At 29.9% G+C, this 23094-nt stretch overlaps 1 protein-coding gene across 1 annotated transcript in view; it reads right to left on the reverse strand.

Moving 5' to 3' along the window:
- Positions 1 to 263: 263 nt before the first annotated feature.
- The window catches only part of gpc6b (glypican 6b), a 35564-nt gene continuing 12733 nt past the window's right edge, over positions 264 to 23094 (reverse strand). Inside the window, exons 5-9 of the mRNA XM_042730443.1 lie at positions 16105 to 16184; positions 13977 to 14126; positions 3006 to 3142; positions 1946 to 2121; positions 264 to 736 (exon numbers count right to left, since the gene is read on the reverse strand). Coding sequence (XP_042586377.1) covers positions 543 to 736; positions 1946 to 2121; positions 3006 to 3142; positions 13977 to 14126; positions 16105 to 16184 — 737 coding nt within the window. The 3' untranslated portion in view covers positions 264 to 542. The remainder of the gene's footprint in view (positions 737 to 1945; positions 2122 to 3005; positions 3143 to 13976; positions 14127 to 16104; positions 16185 to 23094) is intronic.

Genomic DNA, 23094 nt, shown 5'->3' on the forward strand with positions numbered 1-23094 from the left:
TATTATGGATTATGAACTCGTATTTTAGCCGGAAGCAATGGTTTAAAGTTAAAAATGTCTTAATGATGGATTTGTTTCTTTCGGCTTCTCAAGACATAAATGATGGACCGGAGTGGTGTGGATTACTTGTGGATTATTGTGATGTTTTTATCAGCTGTTTGGACTCTCATTCTGACGGCACCCATTCACAGCAGAGCATCCATTGATGAGACACTGATGCAATGCTACATTTCTACAAATATGATGAAGAAATAAACTCACATCTTGGATGGCTTGAGGATGAGCACATTTTCAGCAAATTTTCATTTTTGAGGTTAACTATTCCTTTAATCTACTATACTGTAAATGTAATAAAAAAAATAAAAAAATTCATAACGAATCTTTCATATATCAGATGTGTAATGCTTACACGGCCCTTTTGAAGAAACCTGTCGCTCGGTGGTCTTTGAATCAGGAAGACCGGCTTCAAAGTCTTCAGATGGCTGAGATCGGTGTCCAGTCTGATATAAAACACAAACAGTCTGTGTGGAGCTCAGCGGCCACTATCTCCAGTGCTCTTTCAAGGCCAGCACGGTCAAGACCAGCAGCAGCAGGTTGGGCTGAATGATGGAAGCAGAAGATGTTTCATCTGTTTTCTCTGCTTCCTGAACAGGAGTGTCAGTGATGAAGGAGTCTGGTTCAGTGACACACGTCTCAGTGCAGCCGCTGCCGCTGCCAGAAGCGCTGCTCTCGTCATCTGAGGCGCAAAAAAACATGAGCTCCAAAATAAATAGATCTGACTGCATGCAACTACCCTGAAGCAGACTGTATGCCAAAAGTCAAAGTTTGGGCAATGCAACACTATTAATGCCCTTTGGAAGCTACAATGAAAGCAGTTACGATTGCATTAAGAAGATGCATGCATAAAATCTCACCTAAATATTGTTTGATCAAGTTTATCTAAGCACAGATAATTAATTGCATTGCACTCTTGTTTTAATTTACAATAATGGTGTTAAACATATCTGTCCATTCAGAACAAATCCATGCAATAAATCACACATCTGATATTCTATAATTAAACAGGTTTAATACTGCTGCAAAACAAGTTTAAAATACTTATACTATGTTTATATATTAAATAAAACACCTTATGAATTTAAATGGGTTAATAAGGTACATATATTTTGAAAATACTACTATTATATCAATTCATATGAATTAGAGGTTGATTTGCTGATAAAATAATGATGTGTTTACACAGATAATTGTGTGAAATCTATATATTTTTTATGTTAAATAATGTTCTTAGTTTCCTTCCAATGACAGGGTGACTTGGAGGGAAGATACAAGAGTTTATGTTTAATTAAATACCATATACAGTTTATTATGCAACCAAAATACCAATAATAAGGAGATTTTATGCAAATACATCAGGACTCTTATTTTGAAATGTCTCTGCATTACTACGAGGGAGATAAAATATGCACTTTACAATAATCCACACCATATTAGAAAATAAAAACACAGTAAATATTATCATAATTCATCAGTAGTATATCATAAGTAAGTACTCGTTTGTCATAAAAGTGCAGTATTCATTGTTTGTGATCTGCTCTGAAAGTGTGAGTCTGTAGAATGTGCCTCATTTTGATTTTGAACATGCATATTTATTATTTAATTAAATCAAAAATTTAAGACCTCATTACATGATAATGACTTTTGTTATAACATTTAAAATATTTAAGACTGGCTATAACCTTAAAGTTGATCAAACTGAATTCAAGACTGCTCACATATTTCACCGAAGTTTCTTTAACATTTAGCTTTTGTCTGCAATTACTGGAAAACTACAGTTCTGGGCTCGGTTAGTAACTTCTTTAGCAGTGCAGACATCAAAAGACTAAAATACAATGAATCTGAGCATGCCATGATTAAATCATTATTAAAACACAACGTGACTTACTCGAGTCCTGAAAGTAGATGTCATTGCCATCGTATGCATTCTTGAGTTTGTTGGTCATCACCCTGAGAGCCATGATCTGCTGTCGAATCAGAGTGTCCGGTCTGGAAATGTCCACGCCCACCTCCGGGTTATTCACTTGATTGGTCAGGCCATCTTTCAGAACCTCAGGGACGTATCTGAAAAAAAAAAAAAAAAAAAAAATTGTCCCAATCTCCTTCCTTAGTGCATTTTTGACTATCAATAAACCCTATATTATGCAGCAGAAATAATCATATAAACATGTCAGACGAACTCTGGCCAGTGCATACACTTATACCAGTGTGTGAACAATATTTAAACTTTTTTTATTGATATTTTAAATTAGCTTTTATTTGTACATTTTCAGTTTTATTTATTTTATTTTATTTTTTACAAGTTTTACTTATTATGCGTTTTGGTCATTTTTACTATCTTCATTTTTATTTACTTGTTTGTTTGTTTTTTAGGTTTATTTTCATTTCAGTTTTAGCTTTTAATTTCCAATCAGTAATTTTAGTACTTGAACTTATTTCAGTTAGTTGAAAAGCCAATTTTTTTAAATCATAATATAATATAATATAATATAATATAATATAATATAATATAATATAATATAATATAATATAATATAATATAATATAATAATGTAGTATTTATTAAACTGTATAATAATAAAATAATAAAATTATATTTAATTAATATTCACAATTTTGATCTCCCCATGAGAACGGTATCCAATAATGGAAAAAAAAATTTCAGCACTCCAACTAGTTAAAGGGGTCATATAATAATATTCAAAAATAATAAGTTTTAATAATACATATTTTTTAAAATCTTTTTTTTTTCACCAGAGATGAGGTTTTGGGTTCGGTATGGGTTCAGAAAGTCACAGTATGTTTCTGAGTACAATAAACTCAGAGCATCTCCAGATCTTCTTTGGTAAGAGCTGTCACAAAGTAGATATGTAAACTATGTCTAGACCTATTGTGCAATGAATCCTCACATCCACAGCTATGCAGATGTTTGATTGCAGATGTTTTACCTGCCCTTGTCGTGTCCGTTCCAGCAGTCATCCTCAGTGCTTTCTGCAGCCGCCACATGCTCCTCCTGACAGAAGGCCTCAGGAAGTAAAGACCAGAACTTCCTGAACTTCTTCAGCTTCTCCTTGACATCAGTCACCTGGAGGATGTACAGATGTATATTAGTTTGGACACGTCTACTCATTCTTTATTATAACTATTTTTATGATTTTAGAATAATAGCACCATAAAAACTATGAAAACTTTGAATTAATGAAAATGAAAAATCATGTTAATCTGTAAATTATTTATTCGACTCAAAAACCTTAAATGAAAACGTAATATTTTATAAATAAAGATTTATTAGTTTACAAAACCAGTTTCAAAAATTTAAGCAGAAGCCTTTGGGTCAGAGCTCAAAGGCGATGTTTAAAGGCCCATTAATATATTTGTGCTACTTCTACTGTAATGTTAAAGGTTCTCATTTTTATTTACAGAAACTAGGAATGTCAATACTTTACAAAAATTAAATAATTAAATTAATTAAATTCCAGAAGTTTCAATTAGTGTTATTTTAGTATGATTGAAAAAAAAAATAATAAAACTGTAATAGTTTTTTTATTAATAGTTTAAATTAGTTTCCCATTTCCATTTGTAGTTAATTTTGTTGTTTTTCTCATTTTATTATTATTATTATTAGTTTTAATTAAATTTATTTTATTTTTAAAGTAATTTTATTTTTAGTAATCAAGTTCAACTACATTAAAATGGGAAATATTGCTTTGGCAACTAGATTAAATAAAATAAGTATTTTTTATGTAAGTATTTTACTATTATTTTAAACAAACAGAAAAAATACAAAATACATATATATTTATATAAAGTAATATAAAAAAGAAAGTATTTTTTATATTTCAGTTCATTTTTGTTTGATTTCGAGTACCTGATATGTTATGAAATGTTTTTATTCGTAAAAAAAAAAAAAAAAAAAAAAAAAAAAAGAAATAAAAAGTTCTATAAAATTCCAAAAGATTATTAATTTGCATAACATTTCCAGGTCTAGAAAACACTTTTCAAATTCCCCTCATACAGTATATCCAAGTTTTCAAAGACCATTTCTTAAAGAATTCAGTAAAGTCAGTGTCCAGCATTATCCAGGATTGATTTTCATTAAAGAAGTGATCTAAAGAATCAATCCAGCATGCATGAAGATCTCGTGCTTCAGCACTAGAGGGCGCGGGTGTTTCACTTCCTTTAGTAAGTACATCACTCAGGTAATGATGCTGTTACACACCAGAACAGCTGAGGTCTGGATTTCCACTGATTTGTGCTCATGTCATATTAATAATGATACAGTGCGTGAATAAGGTAAATAGTTTTTTTTTTTTTGGCTAAACCATTCCTTTAATATTTGTTATTAACACAAAACCAGTCATAATGGTCAATTTTATGAAACTGAGATGTTTGCATCATCTGAAACCTGAATAAATAAGCTTTTATTGATGTATGGTTTGTTAGGATAACACAATATTTGGTTGAGATACAACTATTTTAAAATCTGGAATCTGAGGGTGCAAAAAAATCTAAATATTGAGAAAATCACCTTTAAAGTTGTCCAAATGAATTCCGTAGTAATGCATTTTACTAATCAAAAATTAAGTTTTGATATATTTATAGTAGGAAATTTACAAAATATCTTCATGGAACATGATCTTTACTTAATATTCTAATGATTTTGGGCATTAAAGAAAAATCAATAATTTTGACCCATACAATGTATTTTTGGTTATTGCTACAAATATACCTGTGCTACATATGACTGCTTTGGTGCTCCAGGCTCACATTTAACAAGTATTGACTACATTAAAGAAACATCATACCATGGACTAAGGCTTCTGATCCTGCTAGACATAAGAAGAAAAAAAAAAATCTGCAAAAATGAACTAAATATGTCCAGTTGCTTTGAAAATATTTTTACCTGATATTGCATCATTATACATGGCTCAAGTACTAACTTTACTAGTTCATCAGAACAAATATATCACTAAATGCCAGCAACAGAAAAATCAGAAAAAAGAGGGACAGACAGAAATGATGGAGAGATAGACATGACAGAAATATCTTCAATAACAACTCTTCCTCCATAATCCAGTTTAAAGGAACATTTAAACTAAAATGATTAATGAACTACAGCACTGCATTTGTCAAAACAGTACTATACCTTGATTAATCACAGTAAAGTAAGACAACTGTTTTGTATAACAATTTTTTTTGAAAATGTGATTAAATATGTAAATTATGCATTAATCAAATATGCATTATTTTGCAAACATTACAGAAGATGTCAACAGAAATAAAACAATATGAATATGTTTTTTAGAAATAAAATGTAATCAAAATCTGTCCGAATGATATATTAACACACGCCTCAGTAAAAACCTTCAAAGTATAGCTAGGAATAAAGCTGTACATTTTGGTGTCTGTAAGTGCTGCTGAAGTGGAGAGAAAAAAACTCTTTAAAAATATACATTGATAATCTACCTGAAAATATACCTGAAATCTGCAGATGCAAATAGATAAAGTGCAAAAACACAAACACACTGAGGTATATTTTGGATGTTGTCTTTCCACTAGTCTGATAGAAGACATGTTATGGAAGCAAAATTAACCAGTGCATGAAAAACAATGCTTTTACCTGTAATGTCTTGCCTTAATATGTATATATCAGTAGAATAATGCAGTAAAGCAGTGCTGGTGCAATTTCTGTTTGTAATATGTAGTAGCTGAGTTTGTGGAGGGTCACATGTGCTGTTTTAACTCCCGCTGCTATTGCTGCTGCTGCTGCTTGATAAGTGACAAGGGGAAGCGCTTGACATGAGACAGTTAAAGTCATACAGCAGGAGCGAAAGTCTTTCACAGCAAGAACTCAACAGACTCCCAAAGTCACCCGCATGAGAACAGAGAGAGGCTCATGTACTGCTTTACACACCTGACACAACTTTAACTCTCTGAAGCATTGTATCCGCTTGCAAGTAAACCGCCCTAATGCCGTATGTTTATATGACATCATAAACCTGCATCTCAGATTGATGCACAAGTTTTCTAGTTGCAAACAAGTGACTTTCATTGCATTGGAAGTTGCATTGCATGACTGACCAAGTGAAATGAAATACTGCGTAAAAACTAATAATGTCATACTGAATACTGAAAATGACAACATTGTTTTAGTAAACAAGTTTTTATTTTTTGAAAGAAATCAACATTTTTATTTATTAAGGATGCATTAAATTGATCAAAAGTGATAGAAACGACTTTCTTTTTTCTTGTTGAAAGATTCTATTTCTAATAAATGCTGTTCTTTTGATCTTTCCATTCTTCAAAGAATCCTGAAAAATAAAATGCATCACAGTTTCCACTAAAATATGAACTGTTTTCAACATTGATAATAATCAGAAATGTTTCTTGAGCAGCAAATCAGCATATTAGAATTATTTCTGAAGATCATGTGACACTGAAGACTGGAGTAATGATGCTGAAAATTCAGCTTTGCATCATAGAAATAAATTAAATTTTACAATATATTCAAATAGAAAACAGCTGTTTAGATTCTATTAACATTTTACTATTTTTGCTGCACTTTTGATCAAATAAATGCAGCCTCGGAGAGTATAAGTGTCATGTCAATATTTTCATTATTTACTCGTTTTCTGGTAATAAACTTCACACGTTTATCACGGCCGTATTAATTTATCAACCCACCACCAGATGACAGTTTATTAATGCAACTGTTTCAATTAATACAACTGTTTGTAAAATAAAACAAGTTATTAAAAATAAACCTCATTAAATTTAAGCATTAAATGCTGTTCAAATGTACTAACTGCCATGAAAACCCCCCCTCTTTATAGGACGGCCCGTCTGTTCTCTTGAGGTGCAAAAACACCTAATCACAATGGAGACGTGCTCCTCATTAGCTTACTGACAGATATAAAGTACAGCAGGACGTTTTCACAGCTGGACGTTTTTATCTTTTAAATGGGCATTTTTATCAGGCTCCTGTGTTGAGGTTCAGTAGATTCACTTTACATTCAAACAGTTATCGGTCAGTTATTGAATGCCTAATTTTCAAAAATGTCTAATATTATTTTCATATAGGAGCCTGTAAAAAAAAACAAAAAAAAAAAACTCATTTGAAAGAATATTTTTAGATGGACTTAGAGGTTTTTGCATCTGAAGTTTTCATATATACATAATATTAAAAAATAAACAATAAAGTAAAATGAATAAAAAAAATGGAATTAAACATATATAAACAATTAAATAAAAACAAATGTTTAATTGAATAAATGAACATAAACATTTAAATAATAAATGAATAAGTCATATATAAACATATCAACAGAAATGAAATAAATAATAAATAAAATAATCCATGATATTGTGGTTGATGTTTTGCAACTGTCCAGTGTTAAAAGTGTCCAATGAAAGGATGTATTTCCCTGTCTATAGTTTCTGAGATTAAAGGGTTTGCGACTGTCATGCTAACCGATCGCTCCATCTATAAATGACAGACCTCTTAGTCACACTGTGCACAGCAGCATTCACTAGAGCTTCATCTGTAAAATCAGTGATTTCACAATCGCTGTCTTTAACCTGCACCCACATGAAAATCAATGTCTACTGTACATGCAGCTCTTCAAAAGTGGATCTATACGCCAATAATTGCTCCAGAGTCATGAATATCATCAGTCGCTGACTAAAAACAAGACATGGGTTCGTTTCTGCTCCGCTCCAGCCATAAGGATGAATGTTTGGCCAGTGCTGTTTGTCAGGCTGCAATCAGCAAAGCACAAAACATGCCTTTAAATAAACACAATCTAAACAGATCCGACCTCGTCATGTTTACTTTTGTGTGGTGAGTTCTGAAAGTGATGATTATGCTCATGCATCTATAATGCAGATCTGCCTATTTGAGCTTGAATAAATAAAAAAATGGCCAAAAAAAAAAAAAAAGATGAATGACCTGAACTGTGTTCCAGGAAAAGAAAAATGCTATTTTAATCCACTGTAGTGTTTCAGAAAATAATGTTTTTAATCATTGCATTTGATCCTAAGTTTCATAAAACTACAGGCACTTTTTTTTTCTAAGTTTTATAAAAGCATTTTTTAAGCGTTATATTTATACCTTTATTATATAAATCTAGACAAGAGTCTAGCAGTTCAGTAGTTTTAAACATCAATGTTTGTCCCTCTGTGCTTCTGGCCTGTTATTAAATCATACAACAGTGTCAGAAGTTTTACATAATTGTGATGTTTAATTCATAATTGTGCATTTTGACATTCAATTCACTGTAGTAGCTAAATATTTAAAAAATGAAAACTATTACAACTATTTTAAATAAAAACATAATACAGTACAATATAAAACTATATATAATATAAAACTTATAATATAAATATTATATAAAAATGATATATATTTAACTATATATAATATAAAACTTCCACATTTCTAAATTTATAAAACTTATTAAACAAAAAAGTTAAAAAATTTTTTCAAACATTGCCCAAACAAAAAAAAAAAAAAAAAAAAATAAAAAAAAAAAAAATTCAAAGCTTTATTTGAACATTTCTTACATGCTATTAGATAAACTCTTGTCAGTCATGTTGGCATTTAAAATCCAGACATCATTGGTAATATTATTGTTTTAGTGTTTATGCACACAAAAAGTAATTTTATTTATTGTTTGTTGATTTTAAATACAAAAATTGTGTCAGCACTTTTTGAACATTTCCAGCACATTTTAACAATACCGTGATAATACTGATAACTGTCATAATTCAGGTCACTATAATCATGATAAGAAATTTTCATACCATTACATCTCTAATATATATAATTACTTTTATTTAATTATTTAAACTATTTTAAATTATTTAATAATAAAGTATTTATGATTATTTAATTTTTTTCAAATAATGAATTTTTTTTATTAGATTTATTAATACATTATAATAAACAACAAATATAAAACTATTTTATATATTAATTCTACTCACTAAAAATATGTTCAGCTCATTTGTGTGCAGCAGTTACCACATGACTTCCCCTCAAATAAATAAATTAATTAATGCTGTCAAACTATTAAACATGATTAATCGCATCCAAAATAAAAGTTTTTGTTTAAGTAATTCATGTATACTGTATTTATGTGTATATGTGTATGTATACTGTGTATATTTATTTTGTATATATAAATACACATACATACAGTGTATATATATATTGAAAAAATTTACGTTTATACATTTATATATTTATATTAATATATAAACATAACATATTTTTCTTAAATATATATACATGCATGTGTTTGTGTTTATATATACCAGACCATATTTTGTACGCTATTTGTGAGAACTGCCCAGAAGTCATTTAAAACATTTTAAAGCATGAAGGTAAAAAAAAATGCCAATGCAGATGCAATACTGACTAAACTCATGTAAATAACAACAGCAGCTATATCCCAAACCTCCAGACAAACAGCCTCTGCAACTCTATCATCTCTATTGACGAGAGTGCGGCTGCCGTTTATGGAGGTCGGTGTTCAGTTTCTTGAGTTTGGCGACACGAGGCGCCGAATTAGCAGCAGAGATCTGGATTTGAGCCTCACAGATCCAATCAAGCATCATGTGCAATTCATTTCCACCTCTGTAAGAGCAGCACGAGCGCTCAGGAGCTCAGCGTAATGCACACGAGAGCATCGGGTTGCAGAAATCCAGAGACATTTCTCATGCTGCACATAAACCATCCCAGTGATTAAATCTGTGCAACTGCTCCAGTTTCCAATCGAGCAACCAGCAAAACTCCTGGGTTGACTGAGTTTATTAATATGACTGATGAGCGCTGATCTGAACAAAAAAACTCTTAAATAAAACAGACTCAAAATATAATATATATATATATATATATCTATATATATATATATATATATATATATATATATATATATAAGTATATATATATATATATATATAATATATATATATGCATGCATGTGTGTTATATTTATATATACATAATAAACATACACAGCACACACACACATATATTTTGTAAACAAAAAGTTTTATTTTGGATATGATTAATCGTGATTAATATATAGTATTTATTTTTTGTTTATTTAAATGTGTGTGTGTATTAATATATTCATATTAATATTTCTATGTCTATATATACACAAACAAATACACATCTGACTATTTTTTATATTTACTATACAATCAATATAAACAAAAACTATATTGACATTTTAAAAAAATGACAAAAACAAAAAAAAAAAAAAAAAAAAAAAAAGAAAAAAAAAAAAAAAAAATCAAAATAATATAATATTTCACTCACAATGAAATAAAAAAACATTACCTGAAATAAAATAATACATATAAAAAACTTAAAACTTATTTTATTTTAGCTAGTTGCAAAAGCAACATTTCTCATTTTCATTCATTTGTGTGTCTAAATATAAAAACACATTAATTTTATATTAGATTTCACATGGCAACCAAAATCATTATATTTATACATGTATAATGCTTATGTATAACATTATATAAAAAAAAAAAAATTAAGAAAACATAAAACATTATAAAAAATTATAAAAAAAAAAAACTATACTGACATTTTAAAATACAAGAAAAAAAAAGAAAAAGGAAATTTCCCCAAAAAAAAAAACCAAAACTAAATCTTCAGATCCAGTCAGATCAGTGACGGTTTTGGCCCTCGAGGACCTGAAGCCATTAGCAAACACACTGGAGGAATCAGACATCATGAGGAGTAACGCTGCACCTCCCCAGAGACCTCAACACAGCACACTCTCTCTAGATGAACTGCATCCACTCACTGAACACAGGTGAACACACTGCAGCCTGATATGAGCTTCTCAACTGTAGATTAATACAAGTTTGACTGTAATATGAAAGAATTAGATATCATGGTAAATGCATAACAATATGCATGTAATTTTGATCCCACTATAGAACTGTTTCATGAGATGTGACCCAGTGTTATTTTAAAATTTTATTATAGTATTTAGTGATTTTATTTCAGGTTATATTATAATATATTAATATAATATATTAAATCCTTTTTTATTATATATATTATATATATATATATATATAATATATATATATTATATATATTATATTATATATATATATATAGTCTAATATATATATATATATATATATAAATTATATATTTAGAAAATATTTACACGATTAATCACATCCAAAATAAAAGTTTTGTTTACATAATATATGTGTGTATACAGGGTATATTTATTATGTATATATAAATACACAAACATAAATTATATATTTAGAAAATATTTACATGTATAATACATTTATATATTTATATTCTTATATTTATATTATAAATAATATAAATATATTTAATAATATAACATAACATATTCTTCTTAAATATATACATGCATGTGTGTGTATTTATATATACATAATAAATATACACAGTATACACACATATATTATGTAAACAAAACTTTTATTTTGGATGTGATTAATCGTGATTAATCATTTGACAGCCCTAATATATATATATTTTTTTTCATTTTAGTTTAATAATCAGGTTTTGTAATACTTTTGTTTTTTATATCAATATAGTTTTCATTAATATTTTTTTCCGATTTAGTTTTAATTATTTAAGCACATTAAGTTAAACTACATGAAAATGAGAGATGTTGCTTTGGCAACCAGCTTATATAAAATAAGTTAAAAGTTTTTTCATATTTTATTTTATATTTTATTTTATTTCAAGTAATGTTTATTTTATTTAAAAAAATGAATATTATGAATTCATTTTTATTTTAAATTTTCGATTTTCATTTTCATTTTAGTTAAGGTGTTAGTAATTTTGTTGTGTATTTTTATCAGTTTTGTTAGTTTTTTTATTTAAATGTCAATTTAATGTTCATTATTTTTAATTTCAGATTTAGTTTTACTTATTTTAGTACATCAAGTTAATATTTCTTTGGCAACTAACTGAAATTTGTGCAATGTTTATTTCAATGATTATTTTGAATTTGTTTATATTTTTCTATTTTCCACTTTCATTTTAATTTAGCTTTTATTAATTTATTTTGATCTCAGATTTAGTTTCAGTTATTATTAGTTTAAACTAAATGAAAATAAGAGATGCCATCTTGGTAACCAGTTCAAATGAAATAAGTTTAATGGTTTTATATGTAATGTTATTCCAAGCAACAGAAAAGTTTTTTAATGATTTCAATTGTTCGTGAAACCATTCTTACATAAAAGTCTAAGATAAGTCTAAGAAAAGTGCTTCATCAATGAGTCCTGGATATAAAAATTACATTATATTTATAATGACACACTTTGACTTTAATATTTTAGATTTTTAAGAGATTCTTTTACTGTTTAGTGATTAAATATGTTTTAAATGGTTGGATTTGTGTGAGATAGATGATATGGTACATATGAAGGGCATGTAATAAAGAGAGCACTATACAGACGAGCCAGGGCTCAGACTTTCAGAAACATATCTGAGACGCATCGCACATGAGTCAAGCAGCACAACACTGAGCAGGGAAATAAATACTGAGCAACTCTTACACTGTGTTGCATGACTTTCCACACAATCCTCTGGCAGGCATTGAAAAGAGGGAGAGAAAGAGATGAGAGAAATAAATGCATTATATATGGTGTCCAAAATACTGAGACTAGTGGGGTTTTATTATTATTATTATTATTATTTAAGCCTGAAAGCATCGACATCATCACAGCCGAAGGAGACAAACCAGACCAACTAAATAAGAAAAACCTAACAACTAAAATAAAGATGCATATATATATATATATATATATATAATATATATATATATATATATATTATATGTATTTAATATGTTACAAAACATTTATAATGAAAATTAAATACTAGTTAAATACTGTTTTTTTTTAAAAACTAAACATAACAAAAATCAGAGTAAAGACATTTATAATGTTACAAAAGATTTCTATTTTAAATAAATGCTGGTCTTTTGAACTTTCTGTTCATCAAAGTATCCAGAGAAATATAACATGTCACGGTTTCCACAAAACATATTGTGCAGCACAACTGTTTTAAACACTGATAATAATCAGAAATGTTTGTTGAGCAGCAAATCAGTATATTAGAATGATTTCTGAAGATCATGTGACACTGAAGACTGCAGTAATGATGCTGAAAATACAGCGGCGCATCACAGAAATAAATTACAGTTTAACAGATATTCACACAGAAAACAGCTGTTTTAAATGATAATAATAATTCACTATTTTTTACAATTTTTCCTACCATAACTATATCAAATTTATTTTTTGATTAGTAATATGCATTGCTAAGAACTTCATTTGGACAACTTTAAAGGCGATTTTCTCAATATTTTGAAAAAATAATTGGATAGAGAATTGTATCTCGGCCAAATATTGTCCTATCATAAGAAACCATACATCAATTGAAAGCTTATTTATTCAGCCTTCAGATGATGTATAAATCTCAATTTAAAAAAATTTACCCTTATGACTTATGGTTTAGTGGTCCAGGGTCACATTTGATCAAAAATACAGTAAAAATTGTGAAATATTATCACAATTTAAAATAGCTGTTTTCTATGTAAATATATCTGTTAAAATGTAATTTATTTCTGTGATCAAAGCTGTATTTTCAGCATCATTACTCCAGTCTTCAGTGTCACATGATCTTCAGAAATCATTCTAATGTTCTTTTCTTTCATTCTAAATGTCTTTAAATGTCTCAACTTTTGAACATTTTAATGCACCCTTGCTGAATAAAAGTACAAATTTCTCCTAAAACATCAGGGTGCCTTTGCAGGCAGCTCAGGAGGTTTGAGACGGAGCCCGTGTTTCCCGCAGGTACTTCAGAGTGATCACGCTAGATTTGCTCTTACCAGGCGGTCGAGGCGAGAGGCGGCTGCGGCGGTCGGAAGCTCCTCGGGGTTGTAGGGACTGAAGCGGCCGCTGAACGTGTCGGAGACGCCGCGGGCCGACCTGCTCATTCCTGAAGGCTCCAGCTGTCCACAACCTTGGAAAACCTGCAATTACACGGAGAGTTCGAGAAGTGCTTCTATATGGTCACATCCAACTTAGCTAAAAAAATCGTACAAAAAATCAGTAAACAAACACAAACACGCCACTCACCACAACAAAAAACAAATGACGGAGGAAAACAATATGGTCACGTCCAACTTAGCTGGATCTAACGTGCCTAAAATCAGTTTCATTCTCGAACACATGTTATTTCATGGCTTTAAATCAGAACTGTACACACCATATGAGGGGGAAATGTCACCAATACAAGTCTTCAATGACCAATTCTTACATTTATTTAATTGGTTCCACTAATGTTGCATATTTGTTTACATCTTGGCTTTAAATATGAACAATTCTGAAAAAATATGGGTAGTTGATGCCAGTGCATTAGATTTTAGGTGAATTTTTACATCAATATATAAGAAAAAACTATATTTTTAGATGAATTTTTATATGGATACATAAGAGAATTTTTTTTTGGGTGAAGTTTTATATGTATAATTTTGGGTGAATTGTTATATGAATACATAAGAGAAAAAATATATATATTTTATGTGAATTTGAATATGAATATATAAGAGAAAAAACTATATTTTAGGTGAATTTTTATATGACTATACAAGAGGAAAAAGAACATTGTTAGGATTCATTTTATGTGAATTTATAAGAGAAAAAATATTTAGGTGAATTTCTATATGAATACATAAGAGAAAAATATATTTTTAGTTGAATTTTTATATGAATACATAAGAGAGAAAAAAATTGTTATATGAATATATAAAAGGAAAATGTATACCTTTAAGTGAAGATTTTATACGAATACACAAGAGAAAAATATATATTTTGGGGTGAATTTTTTTATGAACATATAAGATAACAAATGTATATTTTAGGTGAATTTTTGTAAGAATATTTATGAGAATTTTTTTTTTTAGGTGAACTGTTATATGAATATATGCTAGGAAAATAAATAATTTTAAGGTAACATTTTATATGAATATATAAGAAAAAATTATATTTTAGGTGAATTTCTATGAGAAATGTAAAATTTTTTAGGTGAATTTTATTATAAATATATGAGAGATGTTTTTCACTAATAAATATTTTCACTACTTAAAATAATATAATAAAATGAATATTAACTGGAATAAAATAACATATTAAAAAAAATGTGAAATAACAAAAACAAAATTTATTTTAAAAAATTCAAAAGAAATAAAAACAATAAAAAAAAACAGTAAAATTATTAAAATTTAAAGTATTAAAAATTAAAGTGAAAATTGAAAATATAATAATAAAATCTAACTCAAAATATTAACAAAAACTACAATACAAAAAAAAAATGATACTTAACACTTTCCGTGGCTGACTTGTGAATTTGAATAAACTTTTCACATTTACTAGCTCACTTTAAATGGACTTGCCATGTAAAAAAAAATTCCAACAAGCAGAAATCCCTTCATATGGCTGAATAATGGCATCTCCTGTGATTTAAACCACAATAAATTAATATGACAAGAAAATCAAATGACACATTCACCTCAACTATTCCAAAAAGCTGAAATCCCCGTGAGTTTCTCCATGAAAAAATACAAATAATACACACTCAATAAACCACACTCTGCCTTTTTTTCTCCTTGAAAAACTGCAATTAGTGGCTGCGTCAGAAATGCAGAGAGATGCAGGAGACACATTCACTGGCCCGCCCCAACAGCTACACAAGCTGACACATTTTTTAACTGCCATCCGCAAACCTAGCGGGGGTTAAAAATACCACAACATGATGATTATTGACTAGCTCATCCACAACAAGATGAGAGGCTTCGGGTTCGGAGAAGAAGCCAGCGAAAGCCACAGATCACTAAATTCTAGGCTTGCTTGTTCACAACATGATGATTATTGAGGAGTGCAGCTGCTGGACGGCCATAATTAAAACTACATGCTGCTGCATCCCCTTCACCTTCATGATCACTACAGACATCATACACATCCACATCCTCCATCACCAACACGATACGCGATGTTGAAAGGCCCCTCCAGACGCTCCGTCAAGAGCAGCATGGCATCTGTCAAAACACACAAACCAGAAGAAAGACAGACAGATTGTGTGTTATTTAATAGCTGGTGACAGTCTACATGGAGACTTTGACTAATGAATGCGATGCATTTGTTTAACAGCTCAAAACATTAATTATGAGCTTTCACACCAAACAAGTCACATTTCACCCCAAAATTAAAAAAACGTCCACAAGTGCCATGAAAAAAATTATCCTTAAAATAGGCTTTATTTTCTTTTAGGCAAAATAGAATTCCTAAAATTCTGCAAAAATGGTCCTCAAAATGTGTTTTAAATATAATTTATTTAAAAAATCCAAACAGTCTTTAAAATAGCTTTAATCTAATTTTAAGCACAAAATAACTTCCAAAAAAAAAGTCCTTAAAATAACCTTAATTTTCTTTTTAGGCAAGTATAATTTCTGTAAAAAACAAATGCAACAATAATGCATAAATTGTCCTTAAAATGGCAAATAAAATAAATAAATAGAAAATAAAATGATTTTCTTTTTAGGCAAAACAATTTCTAAAAAAAAAAAAAAAAAAAAAAAAAAAAAAAAAAAAAATCCTTAAATTGCCTTAATTTCTTTTATGGCAAAATATAACATGTTGAAAAATGCAAAAATGGTTCTTAAAAAGGCTTTATTTCTTTAGCCAAAATATAAATAAAAAAATACATATATGCACAAATGATCCTTAAAACAGGCTTATTTTCTTTTTAGGCAAAATATAATTTCCAAAAAAATGCACAAATAATGCAGAAATGGTTTGACTTTATCACTCTTTTAGTCAAAATGTAATTTCTAAAAATATTCCAAAAATTTTGCAAAAAAAAAAAAAATTATTTGACTGCAAACAAAATAAAATGCAAACAAATCCAAAAATGCAAAAAATTCCTAAATTTCATTCAAAAAAAAAATAAATAAAAAAAAAAAAAAGTAGGCTTCATTTATATTCATAAAAATCAAAATAATATTAGGCAAAATATGATTTCTAAAAAGAATTATGCAAACATGGTTCTTAAAATATCAATTTTAAAACAAAATGCAAAAATGTTCTTTAAATAACTATTATTTTCAAGAAAAATATTTCTAAATATTTAATTGTTATTATTAATTTTAAACTCAAACACAAATATTAATATTCAAATTTCAAATAAAAATAAATGAAATGTTGTTTTATAACAAGGGTTCAGTGTGTTCAGAGGATGGATGGACATAAAGCCTCTAATACGTACACAGGCCGTGCTAATGGCAGCTGACGCGGGTGTGGCAACACTTTTGTCCACAAATATGATGGAGGAGAACATTTATTTCACGTCAACATCTATTTTCCCAGGCGTGGACTGCATGTCTGAACACCCAAACACCACAAAAACCTCCAAACATGATGTGGAGCAGCTCAGCAGCCGGGCACTGGAGCTGGCATCAGCCGCACCAGACAAATACGCTCCACATCAGTCCATTCAGAGAAAATCGAATTCCTACAACTAGACATGCAAAAATATGGTCAATGAGTGGCAAAATTAATAGATAAGATGTTTTTAAAATAGTGTGCAAACAGATCTTTAAAATAAGTTTTGAAAAGAGAAGGAAATTTTAAGAAAAAGAACTAACAAAGAAAAAAAAACCACGCCAAAAATCCCCCCCCAAATTTTGGTTTTTCATAAATGAAAATGGATGCGCAAGAGTGACTGGGAAAAACCTGCAGCTCACAATATAATGCTAAATTTTACCTTAAAATGGTCAATAAAAATAAAATAATAGAAAAATAAAATAGATTCTTCCTTTTTTAGGCAACACAATTTTCTAAAAAACAAAAAAAAAACAAAAAAAAAAAAAAAACCGTAAAATTTGCCAATTTAATTTCTTTTATGGCATAAATAGAACATGTTTTGAAAATGCAAAAATAGTTCATTAAAAAGGCTTTATTCTCTTTAGACCAATATTCTTGTATAGAGCCAAATAAATAATTTTCCAAAAAAATTCACAAATAATGCAGAAATAAAATTGACTTTATCACTCTTTTAGTCAAAATGTAATTTCTAAAAATATTCCAAAAATTTTGCAAAAAAAAAAAAAATTATTTTGACTGGCACCACAAAAATATAATTTAAAAAAATAGCAAACAATTCCTAAAATCTGTTTTTTCGTTCTTTTATCAAAACGATAATAGGGTAAAAAAACAAAATAGGCTTTTTTTTTATTTTCATTGTAGGCAAAATAATAATTTTTCTAAAAGAAATATGCACAACATGGTTCTATAAATAGCCAATGTTTAAAACAAATGCAAACATGTGTCATTTACATAACTATTCTGTCTCCAGAAAAGAACTGATTTCTAAATATTTAATTGTTATTATTATTCTGGAGTTTATACTTAATTATGAAGATTTTTTTTTCAAATTTGAATAAATGAAATGTTGATTTATAACAAGGGTTCAGTGTGTTCAGAGGATGGATGGACATAAAGCCTCTAATACGTACACAGGCCATGCTAATGGCAGCTGACGCGGGTGTGGCAACACTTTTGTCCACAAATATGATGGAGGAACATAAACATTTATTTCACGTCAACATCTATTTTCCCAGGCGTGGACTGCATGTCTGAACACCCAAACACCACAAAAACCTCCAAACATGATGTGGAGCAGCTCAGCAGCCGGGCACTGGAGCTGGCATCAGCCGCACCAGACAATACGGCTCCACATCAGTCCTTCAGAGAAACTACAATCCAAGAATATTTACACGGCTTCCAACAGGGTCAAAGATTGTCAAACATAATATTAATAAAAAACACACAAAAATCCCCCAAATTTTATTCTTTCAACGAAAAAAATAAAAGTAAACAAAAAAGAAGGAAAAACACACCAAAATCCCCTAAATTTTGTTTTGTCAATGAAAAGAGTGACTGGAAAACCTGCAGCGTCACATAAAATGCACACTTATAAAATGGTCCTTAAAAATTTAAGGATTACTTTACTTCATATGCAAAATAAGATTTTAAAAAAATGTTAAAAATAATGCAAAAATGGTCCTTAAAATAGTTTTTAAACAAAATATGATTTATCAAAATAAAAAAATAAAATGGAAAAATTATATTTCTTTTTAGGCAAAATAATTTTTTTACGGAAATATAAAAATAATACAAAAATGGTACTTAAAAAGACTTTATTTTATTTTTGGACAAAATACATAAAAAAATGGTAAATTAATGTACAAATTTTCCTTCTTAGACAAAATATAATTTGCAGACAAATACAAAAACGGTCCTTCAAAAAGCTTTATTTTAGGCCGAATAAAAAAAAAAAAAAAAAAAAAAAAAAAAAAAAAACAATAATGCAATAATGGTCCTTAAAAATGGCTTTATTTTCATATTAGGCGAAATTTTATCAAAAATAAAAATGCAAAAATGGTTCTTTTAAACTTTTTTTTTTTTTTTTTCGTTTTGGGCAAAATATAAATAAATAAGCAAACCAAAAACGGTCTTTAAAAATGGCTGTATTTTTCCGTTTAGGCAAAATATAATTTCTAAAAGATATGGAATGCACAAATGGTCCTTATGCAATTTCTTATATTAAAAATAACACAAAATTGTCCTTAAATTGGCTTCATTTTAATTTCAGGCAAAATGAAAAGAAAAAAGGTCCTAAAATATTTAAATTTAGGCAAAAAGAGCTTCATTTAATTTTCAGGCTAAATATACCTTCTACATTTTTCAACAAAGCTGCTTTTATTCTTTGCTCTACAAATAAAAATACACCAGAATCCCCAAACTTTAGTTTAGTCTATGAAAAGATTGACTGCAGCATCACATTAGCGCATACACATATTCCTGTACACAGAAAAATTGCAGTCTTTCTCTGACATGATGTTATGCTGCTAGTAAAGCAAGAGCAGCGATGTGCCAGACTCTCTTCCCATCATGATCCCAGAGCACAGCTGCGAGCCATTACCCGTTTCCGGCCAACACTCTTGTCCTCCAGCAGCTCTGTCAGTACTTGTTTGTATTTGTTTAACCCTGTCTGCTCCTGTGAGATCAGCCACAATGCAAACAGCTGTTATTAAACCCTCCACAGGTGAAATCACACACTTTTATCACCCAACACACTTCACAAGATCTAAAACACTGTGTGTGACAGATAGACAACGCATCAAACTATGACCCTGGGGGGAAAATGCACTGGTTTATAAACAACAACAACAAGATTTAAGATATAAATGATAATGTTTTTGAAAGAAGTATTTTCTGCTCATCAAGGCTGCATTTATTTGCTTAAAAATACAGTAAAATCAATAAAAATTTTAAAAATTAATAAAATTTAAAATGACTGTTTTCCATGTTAATATACACAGTATGTCAAACTATAATTTATTCCTGTGATCAAAGCTGAATTTTCAGCATCATTACTCCAGTCTTCAGTGTCACATGATCCTTCAGAAATCATTATAATATGCTGATTTGCTGCTGCTTATGCTGCTTATTTAATTATTATCAATGTTGAAAGCAGTTGTGCTGCCCAATATTTTTGTGGAAACTGTGACACATTTTATTTTATTATTATTATTCTTTTTTTTTTTGATGAATAGAAAGTTCAAAAGAATGCCTCGGGTTACGAATGTAACCATAGTTCCCCGAGTGTCTGAAGAATGTGTGAAACAACGCCAATCTATTTGTCCACCTGGCCCATGACGTAATAGGCGGGGTGCCCGGAAGTATAAAAGGGCACCTGCTGAATACGTCATCCACTTAGATGTCTGAAGGAGACGTAAACAGGCAGGCCGAAGGCATGGCGAGGGAGCACAGCGTCTGGTTCCCTCTCGCAGAACCATGGTTACATGCGTAACCCAAGATGTTCCCCTTCTAGGGAACTCCACATTGCACCCCCTAGGGGGCAGATTAGGGAACAAAATCCAACCAAGCAATGCCGAGGCGCATGCTGATCCACAGATGTCTCTCCATAGCCACCATCGCCGCCATTGAGCACCCAATGGCGGCAGCAGTTTGCTTGGTGGCACAGAGAGCCAAATCTGTGGTGCGGACCAGCTCTTCGACTGCCTCAGGCGACAAACCTCTGCCCTTATCCAAATCCTTCAGCAAGTCAGCCTGAAAGGCTTGCAACACCGCCATGGTGTGCAAAGCACCACCAAGCTGACCCGCTTCTTCTTTTTATAAGAGTTTTTTTCTCTCTCTTTTAATAGCAGATAAATCTATTTATTTTACTGTTCTAACTACACATACTAATATTGCATTTTATCAACTGCATTTACAAATCTTTTCCTACTGTCTGTCATTTCAATTCATTCATTTTTTGGAAAATTTAAGCAGCAAAATAATGAATGCCTCAATAAAAGTTTCATTTAAGTTTACATTAAGAATGACAAATACTCATGTCCCTTCATTACACTTCATAAAACTCCTTGCTCGGCTCTGCGGTGTTGTGTCAGACTTCTAATAAAGCACTAATGTCTTATTCATGAGCATCTCTTCTCAGGGCACAGGAAATGTTTGGGTCTTGAATTTTCATGAATTGTGAAGTTGTGGCTAGATCCTGTTACCTAATGAAACAAATCATGCGATTAAAAAGAAATGAGCAAATAAAATCAATAAGGATCCGTTTACAGTTTGGTAACAAAGGACTGCAGAAAGGGCAAGACTAATTTGTGTGTTTGCCAAACACTAACAAGGGCGAAGAGAAATGTGAATTACAACAAAGAACTGAACAGGGGGGAAAAATCATGCTTTCGTTTTGGAATATTGTTGTTGGAATGTTGTTTTAGATGATCTGGAATTTTAAATTAAAACAATCAGCTCCTAGCAACACCATAGAAACCACTGATTCTGGCTAAAATAAATCCACAGGTAAATATGACATTTATTATAATATGACATTTATTATAATGAGTTTATGTGAAGATTGTTTTAAATTCACTTAAATTACAAGTTTTTTTTTTTTAAGTCTAATAAATGTTGAAACTGATAACTCTCAAGTTATGTTGAATGGATAGTCAATGGTTAAATATTAGGGCTAAAAAAGATTTCCAAGAGACATCAGTAGTACTGGTATCAGTGATACTCACCTTCAGTCATAAAAAGATGCCATTAAACATATATTAAAAATATACTGTCTTTATGTTGTTTCTACATTTATTTAAAGATTGAATGTGAAATTATAGGAATAGAAAAGAATATTTAAAAACTTTAATGTTAGGTGGGATTAATCGTGATTAATTTCAGAAAAAATGTGCAATTAATTCGTTACTTTTTTAATCGACTGACAGCACTAATTTCATTACATGCACTATCACAAAAATACTCGCTGCATAAATGTGCAGCGTGCAGCATTCATAAATATTTGCGTCTTGTAACATTCTCCTGGTTTTCCGAACACACCTATTTTGTGTGTGCAGTGCAGCTCTCCAAGATGAACTGTTTGCTGAAAATAATTTGCATTTAATTTAAATTCAGCATATTCGCACGTCACTTCAGTTCTGTGAATGGAAGCTCGGCCGGACTAGAGCTCAACATCTATTTCTGTCGGCTCTGGACAATCCTGCCAGAGTAACACTGGCACAACACACTGTAAACATTGTGTTTGTGGGGCTGAGATTTCCCTCAGGAACATTTTTAGAGGAGAAAAAAAAAAAAACGGCCACAAATGAGTCAATAGATGACATGCAGTAAGAGTACATTTGAATGTGGACAGCAGCTCAGATTATTTGGTTTCAGAAGAATTCGATAGGAATAATTTAATTCAGATTAATAATCTAATGGCATTAGTGTAACAAGTCTTCTACAGTCAGTTTTCTCTTTTCTGAATGAATGTTGCTGGTTACTTAAAGCACCATATTTATATCTAGCTAACTAGTTAAAGAAATAGTTGAACCAAAAATGAAAATTTGCTGAAAATGCACTCAACCT

This window comes from Cyprinus carpio, chromosome B9 (assembly GCF_018340385.1).
Source record: "Cyprinus carpio isolate SPL01 chromosome B9, ASM1834038v1, whole genome shotgun sequence".
Taxonomy (NCBI): Eukaryota; Metazoa; Chordata; class Actinopteri; order Cypriniformes; family Cyprinidae; genus Cyprinus; species Cyprinus carpio.